The sequence below is a fragment of the Pleurodeles waltl genome, chromosome 1_2 (assembly GCF_031143425.1).
Source record: "Pleurodeles waltl isolate 20211129_DDA chromosome 1_2, aPleWal1.hap1.20221129, whole genome shotgun sequence".
Taxonomy (NCBI): domain Eukaryota; kingdom Metazoa; phylum Chordata; class Amphibia; order Caudata; family Salamandridae; genus Pleurodeles; species Pleurodeles waltl.
Window position 1 is genome coordinate 926164856 of NC_090437.1, and position 15437 is coordinate 926180292.

Here is a 15437-nt window from a genome sequence, read left to right on the forward strand (position 1 = left end):
GTCCATATTGTAGGAATTCAGGAGCCATGCTGTCAAGCTCAGCAAGGGGAAGATTGGGTGGAATATCTTCTCCTCGAGCTTGTGAAGGAGATCTGGCCTGCATTGCAGTCTCCTGTGTGGTCTTTCAGACAGATGGAGAAGGTCCGTGTACCACTATTGGTGGGGCCATTCTGGGTCTATCAGGATCATTCTGGTCCTGGCTCTGTACAGCTTGTTGATGACTTTCGGTACCAGAGGAATGGGTGAAAACACATACAGAAATGTCCCTGACTAACCTATCAAAAGGGCATTCACCTTTGCCCCTGGTCGGTAGAACCTGAATGCAAAATCTCTGCATTTTTTGTTGCTTTTGTCAGCAAACAGGTCTATTTGCGGATATCAACATTCTTGAAAAATGTCTTACACAATGTCATGAAGAATCCATCCGTACGAGTCGGTGAATCTTCTACAGAGAGACCACTTGTGTGTTCTGGACTCCTGAGAGGTGGATCGCTGTGACTGACAACTTCCTTGCTTTTAGCCAATTCCAGATGGTCTGTGCTTCCCGAGATACGGGGCAGGATCGAGTGCCCGCCTGTTTGTTCATACAATACATTGTGGTTGTGTTGTCCGAATGGACCAGGAGAGAACTCTTTAGAATGGATGGGTAGAAGGACTTGAGCTAGCTGGTCTGCACGCAGTTCTAGCAAGTTGAAGAGGTATTGTTGCTCCTTGTCTGAACACAAGCCACAAGTTTGGAGGGAACCCATGTGAACCCCTCATCCCCAACCCTGAAAAGATACATCTGTTAATAGAGTTTGTGTAGGAAGGTCCTGATGCAAAGGGATACCAGTTAGCAGATGCTGGCGATGAGTCCACCATAGTAGTGGGTGACAGAGTTAATCTGTCGTCCCTCTGGTCTGTACATTAATTCCATTGATCCTGCAGATTTTCTTGGAGTGGTCTCATATGTAACCTGGCATTGGGAACAATGAAAATGCACGAGGCCACGGAACTCAGAAATGAAGCTATTTGTTTGGTAGTCATGCGCAGAGTGGGAAGGAGTATGAGACACTTCTGCGCCACTGATGATAGTCTCTCCTCCAAAGGATACCCTTTTTGAAAGGTTTGTATCCAGGGTTGCCCATAAGTAGTACAGTTTCTGGGTTGGAGTCTGTATAGACTTGTCTGAATTGATCTGAAGACCGAGATATTGGAGGGTCTCAAAACAGATTTAGTTGTATGTATGGTGTATTTATAAAGCGCATTCCGGCACAGGGGCATCGAAGCGCTAACAAAGGTGTGGCAGTGCACTATCTGTAAAGAAAAAGGTGCCAGCTTTTGAGGGAACAGCCAGGTCTTAACCAGTTTCCTGAAGGTAAGGTAATTGTGCTCTTTCCTGAGATTCAGCGGGAGAGAATTCCAGATCCTGGCAGCGGCGATAGTAAAAGCTTTGTCCCCCCACTTCACTTTCTTGGTACGGGGGACTAGAATTTGAAAGGTGCTGGCAGAGCGCAGCAGGTGTGTAGGTCAGTGCCACTGTAAATTGGTAGTCAAGTACTTGGAACCAATCCCGTGAGTGGCTTTATGTACGATGCAGAGTGCCTTAAAAGAGATCCGTTGGGCTATAGGAAGCCAATGTAGATTCCTAAGGCTCTCTGCAGTGGAGGCTGATTGTGGCAAGTTCAATATTAGTCTGGCAGCTGTGTTCTGCATCAGCTGCAGTTTTTTTTAGTGATCCTTTATCCAAATTGAGCAAGAGAGAATTGCCAAAATCCAATCTGGACAGGACCGGGGCCAGGGTAGCAGTAATTATCCATTCTTTTAAAAGGTAGGGGAAGATTTTCTTCAATTTCCTCAAAATCCACATGCAGGATTTAATGGTCTGGAAAAGATAAATGATCATCAAAAAGAAATCCTAGATTCCTTGACGTGGAACCAGGTAGAGGCAGGGTGCCACACTCTTTAGGCCACCAGTTAGGGGACCACTGTGCCCTACTTATCCAAAAGCAAAGAACCGCGGTCTTATCGCAGTTCAATTTTAGTCTGTTAGCCTTCATCCAGCTGCTTACCGCCAATATACAAGCATTAAAACGGGCTGCAACTACCTCCACGTCTTTATTACTAGAGATGAGTTGCGAATCATCCGCGTATGAGGTAGGGATGAAGCCAAAAGAGTGTATTAGTTCTGCCAGAGGAGCCACATAGATATTAAATAAAGTGGGGCTGAGCGACGAGCCCTGAGGAACCCCACAGGGCAAAAGGTAAGCGGGGGATCTAAAATCTCCACAGCTTACCGTGGACCACCTGTTAGAGAGAAAGGATTCAATAAGCTTCAGGGCTAGATCCCTAATGCCTACCTGATGTAGGCGTTCTAGCATAATGTGGGGAGCAATGGTGTCAAATGCTGCTGATAGGTCCAACAGGACCAAGAAGACACCCTGACCCTCATCAACCAGCCTACGAATAGTGTCTGAAGAGGAGATGAGGGCAGATTCCGTACTATGAGATTTCTGGAATCCATGTTGAGAAAGATCGAACCCCTCTGAGTCTGACAAAAAGCTGACCAATTCTCTATTAATGTATTTTTCAAACATTTTGGCTAGAAAAGGGAGCAAGGCTATGGGGCGAAGATTGGTTAAATGGTCGTGTTTCCTCGTTTCCTTCTTCTTTAGGGGAATAATAATAGTTTCTTTCCAGGCAGAAGGGTAAATACTGGAAGTGAGGACCTCCTGAAATATGGGGACCAGCGCAGTTGCCACCAACTCCAGGACCAATTGCAAAATAGCCGAAGGGCAGGGATCTAACGGACAACCAGATTTACATTCCTGAAGCAGCTTGCAGATTGTGTCTTGGGATGGCATGTTGAATTTAGAGAGTAAACTACCATTATTAGACGTGGCGCTAGGTGAGGTGGAGGAAAGCAATACCGACGTGTCGGTGGGAAGAGAGTGCCCCTGAGGTCTTATCTGAAATAAAGCTAGAGTGAATGTTTAAAATTTTACTTTCAAAGAACTTTGCTATTTTGTTGCAGAGATCTTGAGAGTTCTCCAGCTTAGTCATGCAGAGGAGGGTGGTAAGGGCATGAATAACTGAATAACTCTCTAGAAGAATTGGCAGCTTTCCTAATTTTTAGCATAAAGTAGTCTGCTTTAGCTCTGAAACAAGCCTCCTTATAGTTATTTAAGGCTAATTTTAAATTAAATGTCTCGCTGGCACCAGAATTGAGTCTCCAGCGACGCTCCTGCTGTCTGTTTCCTCTGGAGTGCTTTAAGGTCCTGGGAAAACCAAGGTTGGCTAGTTTTTTTGCCTATACGTGGTGCATAAACCTTCAGAGGGGCTAATGAGTCAATTGCCAGAGTAATTCCCTCGTTAAAGCGAGCCAGTGGCAGTAAAACAGACATTTTAGAATCCTTCCAGCTGAGTTTTAGTGCAGTTTCCAGAGATTTGGCCTTGATGGTTTTCCATTGTCTTAATAGTTTATTCGGGGGGGGTGTAAGAAAAGACTGTTTCTCAGTGAACTTAAAATTCAAAAGCGAATGGTCCGTGCAATTTAGCGGGGCAGTAATAAGCTTTAATTCTTCCTCAGGACGAGTAAAGATCCCGTCGAGGGTATGACCAGCTATATGAGTAGCCGGACCTTCCTTTAGAACAGAGTCTAAAAAGGCCATGAGATTGAGAAATTCAGTAACCAACGGGTTACCGCTGTCATCAAAATGAATGTTGAAATCTCCTAGTATGATCGCTTTAGGGGCCATAACAAGAGGTTCCAGCAAATCTGTGCATTCCAAAAGGAACTTAGGGAGGGGACCAGGATGACGATAAATTAAAAGGCCTTCAGAGATTACAAAATTGCCGTAAAAAAAAGTTTAAAAACCATCGTTTCACATACATCTGAAGTAGTGCTCTTAACAGTCCAAGTGCAAGTGAAGTCCGACCTACAGATAATGGGCAGTCCCCCTCCTCTGCCCGTTGTCCTGTCTGACCTATAATACGAATATCCTGCGGGGGAAGCCTCAAAGTGAGGGTCCGAGTCAGGCCTAGCCCAAGTTTCCGTTATGAAAAGGCAGTCCATGTTAAGGGTGGAAATAATTGTAGGCAGCTGGCCTGGTGTGTGGTGAGCACCTATGGTGTTATCACCTTATACCAGGTCACAGTAGCTCCTTATTAGTGAAGTGTAGACTGTCTAGAAGCCAGGGCTCTCTAGCGGTAGCTGTGGATGAGCAGCCAAGACTTATCTAGGAGACATGCAAAGCTTATGCAATACCACTGCAGTCACACAGCAGTTGCATACATGAAAGAACCAGACAGTGTTACAAAAAATAAGGTTCTTTGTTATGGAAACACAAGTACTAAATATTAGACAATACTCCACTAGGAGGCGGGTAAACACACTATTAAATACACATTAGAACTCAGTGATTAACATAGAAAGCAATAGCAAATAGTAAAACAATAGAAAACAGTAAAGGTCACAGGGGAAGACCAAACCATATACTAAGTAAGTGGAATGTGAAAGGCAGGCCCCCACCCAAGGAAGTACTGTGTGACTACAGTGGTATTGCATAAGCTTTGCTTGTCTACTAGATAAGTCTTGGTTTCTCATCCACAGCTACCTCTAGAGCGCCCTGGTTTCCTAGACACTGTCTATACCTCACTAATAGGGAATACCTGGACCTGGTATAAGGTGATAACACCCACCTGGTCAACTTCCTACACATGATCTCTTGAAAATCCCATCCCCCCGAGTAGTTTTTGTGAAAATCTGGATAGTGAATCCCAGAGAGACCCGTCATATCTACCCAGAAGTGCCAATGCACTGGATACTTTCATAAAAGAGGCTGATGTGCCACACATCTTTCTCCCCTAAGAGTCAATGTGTTTACTTTTTTTTTTTATCTGGGGGTACCGATGATGAGAAAGCAATAGAGTGTGTCTTCTTGGCAGCAGGTAACATGGCCGAGTCAGGTGGAGGGTCTGCTCTAAGAAATAAAGGATCCAGATTTGAGGCATTGTATTTCTTTAGAATTATTGCTGGAGCCACACGTAAAGATGCTGGAGAGAAAAAAATGCCCATTACTAGCTATGATGACAGCGTTGTATAAGACCAGGAAGGAGATCTGTGCCCATGATGATGTGATCTACTGCCAAGAGATCTCCTGGCAGGAGAGGGTGCTCTTACTCTAGACCTATGTTGTGATCTACTCCTCGTCCTTGACCTGGGAGTATTGGCCCCCCTAGACTGCACTGAAGACCCAGGTGTTGTCCTACACACAGCCACCTCAGTTTCAGTAGTTGCTGATGGTGTCCTTGGGGGAGAACTGTAAGCAAATGCACTTGCGAATACTGCGAGTCCGGACTCTGTGGGGCCGGACCCCATCAAAGGCTTTCAAGCCATTGATTAATAGGAGACAACTGTCTTCTTGTGGATGAATGAGAAGAAGCTTTTGACGTTGCAGCTGAAAGTCTTCGTTGTATGATGTCAGATGTATGTGAATCATGTCTCAACGTAGATTGAGGCAGTATCAACATTGACAGAGGCCTAGTAGATGAGGTAGTCTTTGTCGACAAGTGATGCTTCAATATCAAATGGCATTGTATGGTCACCAGCAGAGTGTGTGCCTGTCTGTCTCGACGTCAGGTGTTGCCTGGATGCCACCAACTAGGAGAAGTATGCCTTGAAATCGAATGCCATCTGGTTGCCGTTGACAGTGATAACGAAGGCTGTCTTGACGTCGACGACTGGTGACGTGTTGTCTTAGGAGTCATCTCTGTTGTCGGAAGTTGCTTCGACGTCGATGGGCTAAGAACCGCCCCCAACCAAGTATCAGCATAATGGTGCTGGCTCAAAGTCGATTGGCGAGCAACCGTTGACTGACACTTCTGCGACCTACGTGTTGGCAATGAACATAGGCGTGCAACTTCTTTGGGTATCATGTAGTCCACATCCTGTGTGTCGCCGTCAACAGAGGAACTTCTGTTGCTGAATCTCTCGACAGCTGTTGATGTTGATGCGATGACAACGGAGGAGACACTTTCAATATCAATCCCAAAACCGATGGAGGACAGACCTGGATACTCCTGATGTTGTATTTTCTCTCTTGGAGGCCACGGAGACAAATCTTTTCTCTGTCTTAAGTTCTCTTTGAAGGGTGCTGGCAGTGTCTGCAGGTCTCAGGAAGATGGGTGTCAGGCAGATATACAATGCAGGGTCAGTCTGTGCTTCATTTTTGCCACAGGCAGGGCACTTGACAAAAAGATGGCATATTTTTACAGGAAAATAAGGAATTCCTGTCACAAACCATATCTATTTTCACTCTAAATGTAACAAGACACTGAGTGAAGTTGTGAGAAATGGTTTTAAGTAGCAATTTTCTGGCAAAAAAAAAAAAAAAAACTGAAAAAGCTCAATGCTCCGAGATCCTCACTGAAGGATACAGAAAAAAGAACTGATCTAACTGTCACCTCACTCTCTCCTCTGGGGCATGATTGGATACAGGAGCTCCTGGAGGTGTTAGTGGAACAGTGCTAGTAATCTTTGGGCTTTAATGCAGCTTATTGGCTAATAGTGCCTGTGCATCTTCTTGCAGTTTTCCCTTCAATAAAGAATATGGCCCTCATTACAAGTTTAGCAGTCTTTGGGAAAGACCACTGTGCTGGAAGCTGCCAAAAGACTGCTAGTGATGGTGGTACAGTGACCACCAAATTACGAGTCACAAACTGAAGACCGCCCAAATACAGCCACAAATCCTAAATCGCCAGGCTGACCAACTGCGGGAGAGAGACGGTCCCACAACCAGCACCAACACGCTGACAACATCCTGCCCTCCATATTACAACCCAAAAATCAGCACAGCGGTAAACCATTGGTGGTGCAAATCGCTGCGGTCTAAAAATCACCTCCACCAGAACCCGACACCACATTGGACAGTCTGAATACCCCACACCTGACACACATACACACACCACACACACACACACCTGCTCAGTGTACTACATAACACACCCTCCCACACATCCACAATCCTTTGCAACCACAGCTACCGACAACTACAAAGAGGAGCACACCAACGGTGGTCACTGCATGTTGATACAATAGGCAGCAACACTTCCTACGCATCACACACCACACAATCACACCAGCAACACAACACACACATCGCCACTGCACACAAACACCAGATACCACCAGAACACACAACCAAGCACCCCCACTGCACCCTACACAAACACACCCCCACCCACAATACAACCCCCCCATGTCCCAGCAGAAGCACCCACGTTTCACAGATGGGTTGAGGGTCATAGTAGATCAAACTGTCAGGGTAGAGCAACAATTGTTTGTAGCTCAGGTCCAGCAGACCTTGATAGCCAGGAAATGGAGCTATGGTGGAGGGTCGCTGACAGGGTCAACTCAGTGGGCACTCATTCACGCACAAGGAAGGACACCAGGAAGAGGCGGAATGACCTATGGGGAAAGGTGTGTTCCATGGCATCATGTCACCAGATTGCCATCAACAAGACTGGCAGTGGGCTCCCACCGCCTCCCCCCCCGAGTTCACATTGTAGGAGGAAGTGGTCTTGGAGACCATGCATCCTGAGGGCCTGACTGAAATCATCGGAGGACTCGACTCTGGTAAGTGAACATCACTCCAAGCACCAACCACTCCTGTCCAGCATGCGTCCCCACCACCCATCACTCCCTAATCCACCACATCTCACATTTCTGCACCACCCTGCCGACTGTTTGTGAGGTGGATGCCTCAGGTGTTTGGGGTCTAAATCCACCTCTGTATTGGGGCTTACGAAAGAATCCCCTGTATTGTGTTGTATATAAAGCACCCGTGGCTTTAGCTGTGTCCGAATCTTTTTTCAATAGCTGTGTCTACCTCTGGGCCAAAAAGCTGTTTTTGGTTAAACGGCATATTGAGGACAGCCTGTTGTATTTCAGGCTTAAATCCTGAAGACCTAAGCCATGCGTGTCTCCTTATGCTGACAGCAGTGTTGATTGTTCTAGCTGCTGTGTCTGCGGAGTCTAGGGCTGACCTGATCTGATTGTTTGTGCTAGCTTGCCCTTCCTCAACTATTTGTTGCGCCCTTTTCTGTTGTTCTTTGGGGAGATGTTGTATTATGTCTTTCATCACATCCCAGTAGGCTCCATCATATCTAGCCAACAATGCCCGAGAGTTGGCTATCCTCCACTGGTTGGCTGCTTGAGATGCCACCCTTTTGATCTCCTTGTCTAGTGGGGGTGCATCCACTGATGATTGCGAGTTTGCTTTTTTTCTGGCTGCGCTTACCACTACGGAGTCCGGGTGCAATTGTTGTGTGATAAAGGCAGGATCAGAGGGAGGTGGCTTATATTTTTTCTCCACCCTAGGAGTAATTATTCTAGTCTTAACTGGCTCCTTGATATGTGGTCTGCATACTTTAACATGCCTGGGAGCATGGGAAACGACTGATAGGTGGTATGTGTAGAGGAGAGTGTATTAAAAAGGAAGTCACTCTCTAACAGCTCAGTGTGCATGGCGACATTGTGATAAGATGCCGCCCTGGCTATGACCTGAGTGTAGCCTGTACTATCCTCTGGTGGTGAGGACTTAGAGGGATAGCAGTCTGGGTTGTTATCTGGAATGGGATCTGGATCATAAAGATACCATGGAACCACATTGTCGTGCTGTGAATGTACAGGAGATTGCAGAGGTGTGGGACTAGAAGCGGGAGAGATAAGAAAATGAGAGTGAGGAGGAGACTGAGGAGGAGAAAAATTGAGGAGGTGGAGGTTTCTCTTTGGTTTTTGGCACTTTAGCTGGTGGCTGAGCAGTGTCCAGTTATTCTTGAAAGGCTAATTTCCTCTTAGGCTTTAGAGGAGGTGCTGTTATAATTCTGCCAGTGTCTTTGTGGATGTGAATCCTGGCTTGCCTTTCATCTATTGCCTCCCTTCATGAGTGTTCCTCAGTCATTTCATGGATTTCTTTGAGTGCTTGTGGAAGTCCATGTTCCTCCGTATAAATTGGCTTTTTCTGCTTCAAAGCTGTTTGCCATCTCGAGTCTCCGTGCTCTTCTGTCTCGGAGCGTTTTCTTGGAACCGGACCGATGAATGCAGTGGTTTGCCCGCTGCTTGATGGCAGAACCGAATGGCTGAGGATATCCATCTGGCTATACTCTGCTCGGAGAGCGGTTGACCTCGTCTGGGTGCACTGTAAGCCACAAACAATTGCTTGGAGCGGCGGAAGGACTTAAGTCCTATCTACTTAGAATTTAACACATCTCTTAATGTCTAAGGAGTGTATTGCTCTTTCCGCAGGAGTAGAGCGATGTGGAAAAAAGGTTTTAAAAACTAAGGTCTCGTTCATGTGGAAATCCGAAGGGACTTTAGGTATGAAATGCAGATTTGTGCGAAGTAGCAGTTTGTCTTGTTTGATCTGCAAGAACGGCTCCTGTATGGAGAGGGCCTGTAGCTCACTGACCCTTCTGGTTGATGTGAGAGCCACCAGTAAAGCAACCTTCCAAGAAAGGTACATCAGAAAAGCACAATGAATTGGTTCGAATGGATGCTTCATTAACGGTGCTAGAACAATATTCAGGTTCCACGAGGGAGGAGGAGGTCTGGATGGAAGAAAGACCCTGAAAAGTCCTTTCATAAACCGTTTGATTAATCTAGATGAATACAGCAAAGGTGAAGAGTCTGAATGTCTGTGTGATGCTATTGCCGCCAGATGCACCTTTATGGATGAATGCGCCAGGCCTGATTGCGCTAAATGCAATAAGTAAGGCAATAATTGATCCGGTGGTGAGAACAGTGGATCAATTTGCCACTGGTGGCACCAGAAACAAAATCTTCTCCATTTGCAAGAATAAGCCTTATTAGTGCTATCTGCTCTAGCTCTGGACAAAATGTCCCTACATTCCTGTGGAATATTCAGATGTGTAAAATCCCTGTGCTCAGGAGCCATGCTGACACTCGCATCGACTGAGGATCCGGGTGCGATATTTGCCCTTTGTTCACTGATAGTAAGTGCAGAGACCGTTTCAGCAGAATGTGAGGCTTCATTGATAGAAGAAGAAGCTCTGCGAACCAGCGTTGAAGAGGCCAGTATGGAGCTATCAATATCAGGGTGAACGGCTCTGTTTTCATCTTCATGAGGACTCTTGGGATCAGTGGAATCGGAGGAAAGGCGTAAGCAAAGATGTCTGACCAAGCTATGGAAAACGCATTCCCCCAAGATCCCTTTTGGAGATGCCAGCTTGCGAAGTACTGGCATTTGGCGTTCCATCTGCTGGCGAACAGGTCGATTCTGGGCGTTCCCCACTGGGAAAAGATGTAATCCACTGTGGACTGGTCCAGCTCCCATTTGTGACAGCTCGATCTTTGTCTGCTGAGTGAGTCCGCTATCTTGTTCTCTATCCCCGGCAGATGCACCGCTGTGAGTCGGATGCCCTGCTGCGAGGCCCAATTCCAAATCTTTTAGGCTCCCCTGGAGAGGGTGCGTGACCTCGTGCCTCCTTATTTGTGGAGGTAATGCATCGTAGTGGTGTTGTCTGTTCTTATTACTATGTCTGATCCTGCTATCTCCAGAAGAAAAGCCTGCAGAGTGAGATAAACTGCTCTGAACCTCCAGCAGGTTGATGTGCATCGCCCTCAACTCTAGTGGCAACTTGCCACTTATTTGAAGATCTTGCAAAACTGCACCCCATCCCTCCACAGAGGCGTCTTTAGTGATAGTCCAAGGAGCTGGACGATGTAGAAAGGAAAGGCTGACAGACAGATGATGCTTTTCAGACCACCACGTCGACGCTTCCCAAAACCTGGAGCCATATAAGATTGAGTTGTTCCTGTAGCGGTCGCATTTTTAGTCTGCAGAGGGGAACCAGAGGTATGCATGATGACATCATGCCCATCAAGGATTTGAAAAGGTGAACTGAAACAGAGTTTCTTCCCTGTATTGACTTTGCTAGAGTCAGTAACTTCTGTTGTCACTCTACTGTGGGACACGCCATGGTGGATTGAGTGTCCAGGTTCGCCCCTAAAAAGGTGATACTACATGATGGTAGAGGTTTGGACTTCTCCCAGTTGATAGTGAGGCCTAAACTGTTGAGTAAGGAAACGCACCTTGTCGATCTGCGCGCTCCTGCCTAGGTGTTCACTTTTATTAGCCAACCGTGGAGGTAAGGAAATATCTGGTGTTTTCTCCTCCTGAGGAAAGCTGCAATTGGCGCTAGACATTTGGTTAATATCCTGGGAGCTGACTTTAGGCCAAAAGGAAGAACACGAAATTGAAAATGGCTTCCAGCTACCATGAATCTCAGGTACTGTCTGTGGGTAGGGTGAATGTGAATGTGGAAATGTGTGTCTTTTAAGTCTAGTGTAGACATGAAATCTTCCTGGTTCAGTCGCAAGAGGACATCCTGTAGGCTTATCATGCGGAATGACTGCTTTTTTAAGTAGATGTTTAATTCTCTTAGGTCGAGGATCAGCCTCCAGTTTTTCCACTTTTTGTGAATGAGGAAGAACCCTCTTCCTCGCTGTGGTACTTCCTCTATAGCTCCTTTGAGGAGCATCTTGCTGATCTCCCTTTTGAGTTGTTCTGGATACCTTGATGGAGTCCTGCGAGGAGGATTGGAGAGAGGTATTTGGATAAACTCCAGAGTGTAGCCCTGTTTCACTAATTGGAGGACCCACTGGTCTGATGTGATGACTTGCCATTGCTTGAGTAGCAGGGATATCGTTCCACCTAGAACCAGAGGAGGAGGAGGAGGGTTGGATGTAGCCGGTGCCTTGGAAGTATCAGGCTCTACAAGCCGAGTCCTTAGCAGGTTGAGTTGAGCATCCAATAGTGCCAGATCTAGCATAAGCTGCTTGTGGTGGTTGCCTTTGTGGGTAGTATTGACAAAACTGCTGAGGAGAAATGATAGGTTGAGTATCTATATTGCTGATAGCCTCCTCTATATGAAAGCAGGCCACGTCCTCTAGCTCGAAAGGACGGCTTCCGAAATTTGAGAGTCCCAAGCGATCTTGCTGTATCTGTGTCGGATTTAATAGATTGTAAGGCCCCATCAATATGTTTACCAAATAATGCTTGATCATCAAAAGGTAGGTCTAAAATCTTATTCTGTACCTCAGGCCGGAATGATGTAGCCTTTAGCCAGCCTTGTCTCCTAAGTACAGCTGCACCTGCGAGCTGGCAAAATGCAGTTGTGGCTATGTCCATTGCACAGTCTATGAGCTCAGCTGAAGAGGATGTTACATCTTCCTTGCCTCTGATCTTCCATCCTCTGGCAACTGGTCAATATGCGGGCAATGTCTGCCCAGAGCCGTCTATCATACCTGGCTAACACTGCTAGGGAGTTAGCCGCTTTTATTACTAGCCTAGCCATCGACGAGAACCTCTTTCCAATATTGTCTAGCCGTTTCCCTTCTTTGTCTGGAAGTGCAGAAATCAGGGCAGATGGATTCTTGGACTTCCTCTGTGCCGCCCGGGCCACCACAGAGTCCAGATGAGGATGACCAATTAGACTTGCTGGGGCATTGTCTTGTGCCTTGTATTTTTTTATCTAGTCGTGACAGTAGCAGGGTTGTGCATCACTTTTAACCCTTCTTCCCATAAGTAGCTGACCATTGGAATAGAGCACACAGATTTCTGGAACAGCTCTTTAAAATCATATAGGAAGCAATCTGTTTGCTTGGACGGCATTGGCAAGGCGAAACGTTTAGCTGCTCTCTCCAGTAGATTATGAAATCCCCCAATGTCGTCTGGAGGGGATTCTACCTTTGACTGTGAAGGAGAAGGAGGAGCAGGAGTAATGCATTAATCCCAATCTGAATGAGTGTCAAGGAGCTCCCCTTTTTTTCTGATCCCCTTCCGACATGTCAGTGTCCTGAGGTAAAGTTATATCCGGTGTGGTCACATTTGTTAGTGGCAATGAGGTCAGTCTCTGACGTGGAGTGGTACCCCGGGGACGGGCGACGGCGGAGGTTGCTCCCCTTGAGGAGGAAACTGCCTACTGTAATCAGCCAACATCGCCCAGAGGTCAGATAGCAACGAGGTTGGAACATATGCCCCTTCCTGATATTTTTAATCTCCTCCATAATACTGAGGGTCATAAGTTTCCTCAAATTCGTCTTTTACTGATATTTGCCGTTCAATTGAGAGGTTCTATGGGCTGTTCCAAATGGACCTTCATCATCTGACTCTTCATCCCCCTCTAACAAGTGAACTGGAATGAGAGGGGTCACTTTACTAGGTGAGGTGTGTTTTGGAGTAAGTCTTTCTTATTTTTTATGTTGTTTTTCCTTCGTCAACGGTGTCGTAGATGGCGCAGATATAGTCTTCGTCGAGGGTGGAGTCGTCGACGACAAACGCATGGAGATCCTAATCAGACAGCCTTACCGAAGTCTACCGTCGACTATGGTAAAGCAGATACCGTTGTTACCGAGGTCATCGACGATGGAACATTCTTAGCTGCAGAAGTAGATGAAGGCCTTTAAAACAGCACAGATTGTGGTACAGAGGATGATTTCTTATGCCTTTCAGAACTGCTGGCACAACCTCACTCCCCTTTCATGGAAGATTTATGAGGTGAAGTAGAGGTGCTGCGGCCCTTGTAAGACCTTGAAGCAGTCTTTTTGTGGGTTTTTCTTGGTTGTTGGGAAGGAGATCTTTTGTCTGATCTTGCCCTTTTTACTGACTTTTCGGATGTTGAAGAGTCCTCACTATCAGAAGCAGAGACTGGATTATCGCTGTACTTAAGCTTCTGCAGCCAAATTAGTATTCTGCCTTCTCTATCCTTAAGCGTTTTAGAGGAAAAGGTATGACAAACCTTACAGTCCTTGGCTGAGTGGTCTGGATAGAGGCAGTATATGCAATCCTGATGAGGGTCTTCAGAATGTAGTGTTTTGTTACCACAGGTTTTCAGTTTCTGAATAAACCCTTCTTCTCCTTGTCAGACATGTTGTAGGTGTTAACACCAATCAGTCAAAACAAAGTTCGGCAGAAAAAAAATGGTTTCAAGGTATTCCAAAGGTGTGAAGAAAGAGCAGAGTTCTGAGGATACTCCCTAGCACGATGTGCGGTAGAAAATCTGAGGTGCTGGAGCTTCTCTCAGGAGGGTTCTAGAGGGTGGTGTCGTCAGATTGGTGGATGCTCAGGTTTGGTCCTTTTCTTAAAATGACTATGATAGAGTATTAAATTGAAGAGGCCTAAGGCCCTTGTATTAATATGTTTCAACACTATTTGTGTAATTGTTCCGGGGGCTCCCATCTCGACGACGGGGAATGATTCAAGCATGTGAATCTATTAAAGTTCCAATACTGGAGTAAGGGACAGAAACCTCTACCTCAGACACAATAAGGACCGAAATCACCATGTAGGTCAGTAGCTTTAAGAAAACGTGTACAGTGCAATATTCTGAATATTAAGTAGTGTGAAAAAAACAATAGAAACTGACAGGTTGCCTTATACTATCTATCATTAGGAAATCATCTGTCACTGGAGTGGCATGATAGAATGCAACATGCAAAGGCAAGTACCATAAAAACCTTATCAAATAATCTTACCTTATGTTCATTACAGGCTGTGGAGTTTCCTGCTCCGACTCATATTCAGACTCCTCAGTTTCTTCAGTCTCATTATTATTGTTCTCATTAACTGCATCAGTCATCATGTCGGATGTTTGTTCATAGTAATGCACTAACTCACGCAGCTCATTTAATCTTTTTCTTACTTCTTTTAATTTCCTAAAGTAAATTCAATGGAGTCACATATAAAAAAGGTGATGTTACAATTCATAAGATGTTTCAGTAAAAAAAGTAAAGGATTTAGGTTTTCAGTTATATTTAACTAATTTGTAATCAAAATATAAAATCTCTGAATATGGCAAAAAATATTCAATTTCCATTTACAATTACAGCATGTGGGACTAATGATTCATCAGTTCATTCTGCAAATTTGTTCATCAACAGATGCATCATGGTAAGAATGCTAATGTTTAAGTTTTGATGTAGTAAGATCATAAACAGAAGATGGGTTTGCAACTTCAGTGTGTGCCCTTGCCAAGCTTGGAATAAAATATTTGTTTTAAAAACAAGAATTATTCATATTGTAATAAAACAAAGTCTGGTGAGAAATCTATTACAATGTCTTTTACCTTAAGTAACTGAACCCTTTTAGGGTGAAGAGACTAAATACAACAAAAGTGATCAGGCTGAGATCTTGCTGTTGGGAGACAGAACTACGGTCAAGGGATATCCAAAAAGCTCTTTGGCTGCATTCGCCTGCATTTCAAAAGAGTTGCTGTCCAAGGGACCAACGTGCGAGGAGGCGAACACCAGCTGCAGCAGTGGGAGAAGTTGGTGTCGCACTCATAGCATTGCCTCTCTCATCTCAGCGCGAGACTTCCAGGAAGCACTTTGCCCACATTTACCTGCATTTCAAAGAACTCGCTGTCCCAGGGACCAC

At 45.6% G+C, this 15437-nt stretch overlaps 1 protein-coding gene across 7 annotated transcripts in view; it reads right to left on the reverse strand.

The window, feature by feature from the left end:
• Positions 1-15437, reverse strand: part of PCM1 (pericentriolar material 1) — a 713620-nt gene that overhangs the window by 596883 nt on the left and 101300 nt on the right. For all 7 annotated transcript variants that reach the window (XM_069200330.1, XM_069200304.1, XM_069200313.1 and 4 more), the window contains exon 11: positions 14537-14716. In XM_069200330.1, coding sequence (XP_069056431.1) covers positions 14537-14716 — 180 coding nt within the window. The remainder of the gene's footprint in view (positions 1-14536; positions 14717-15437) is intronic.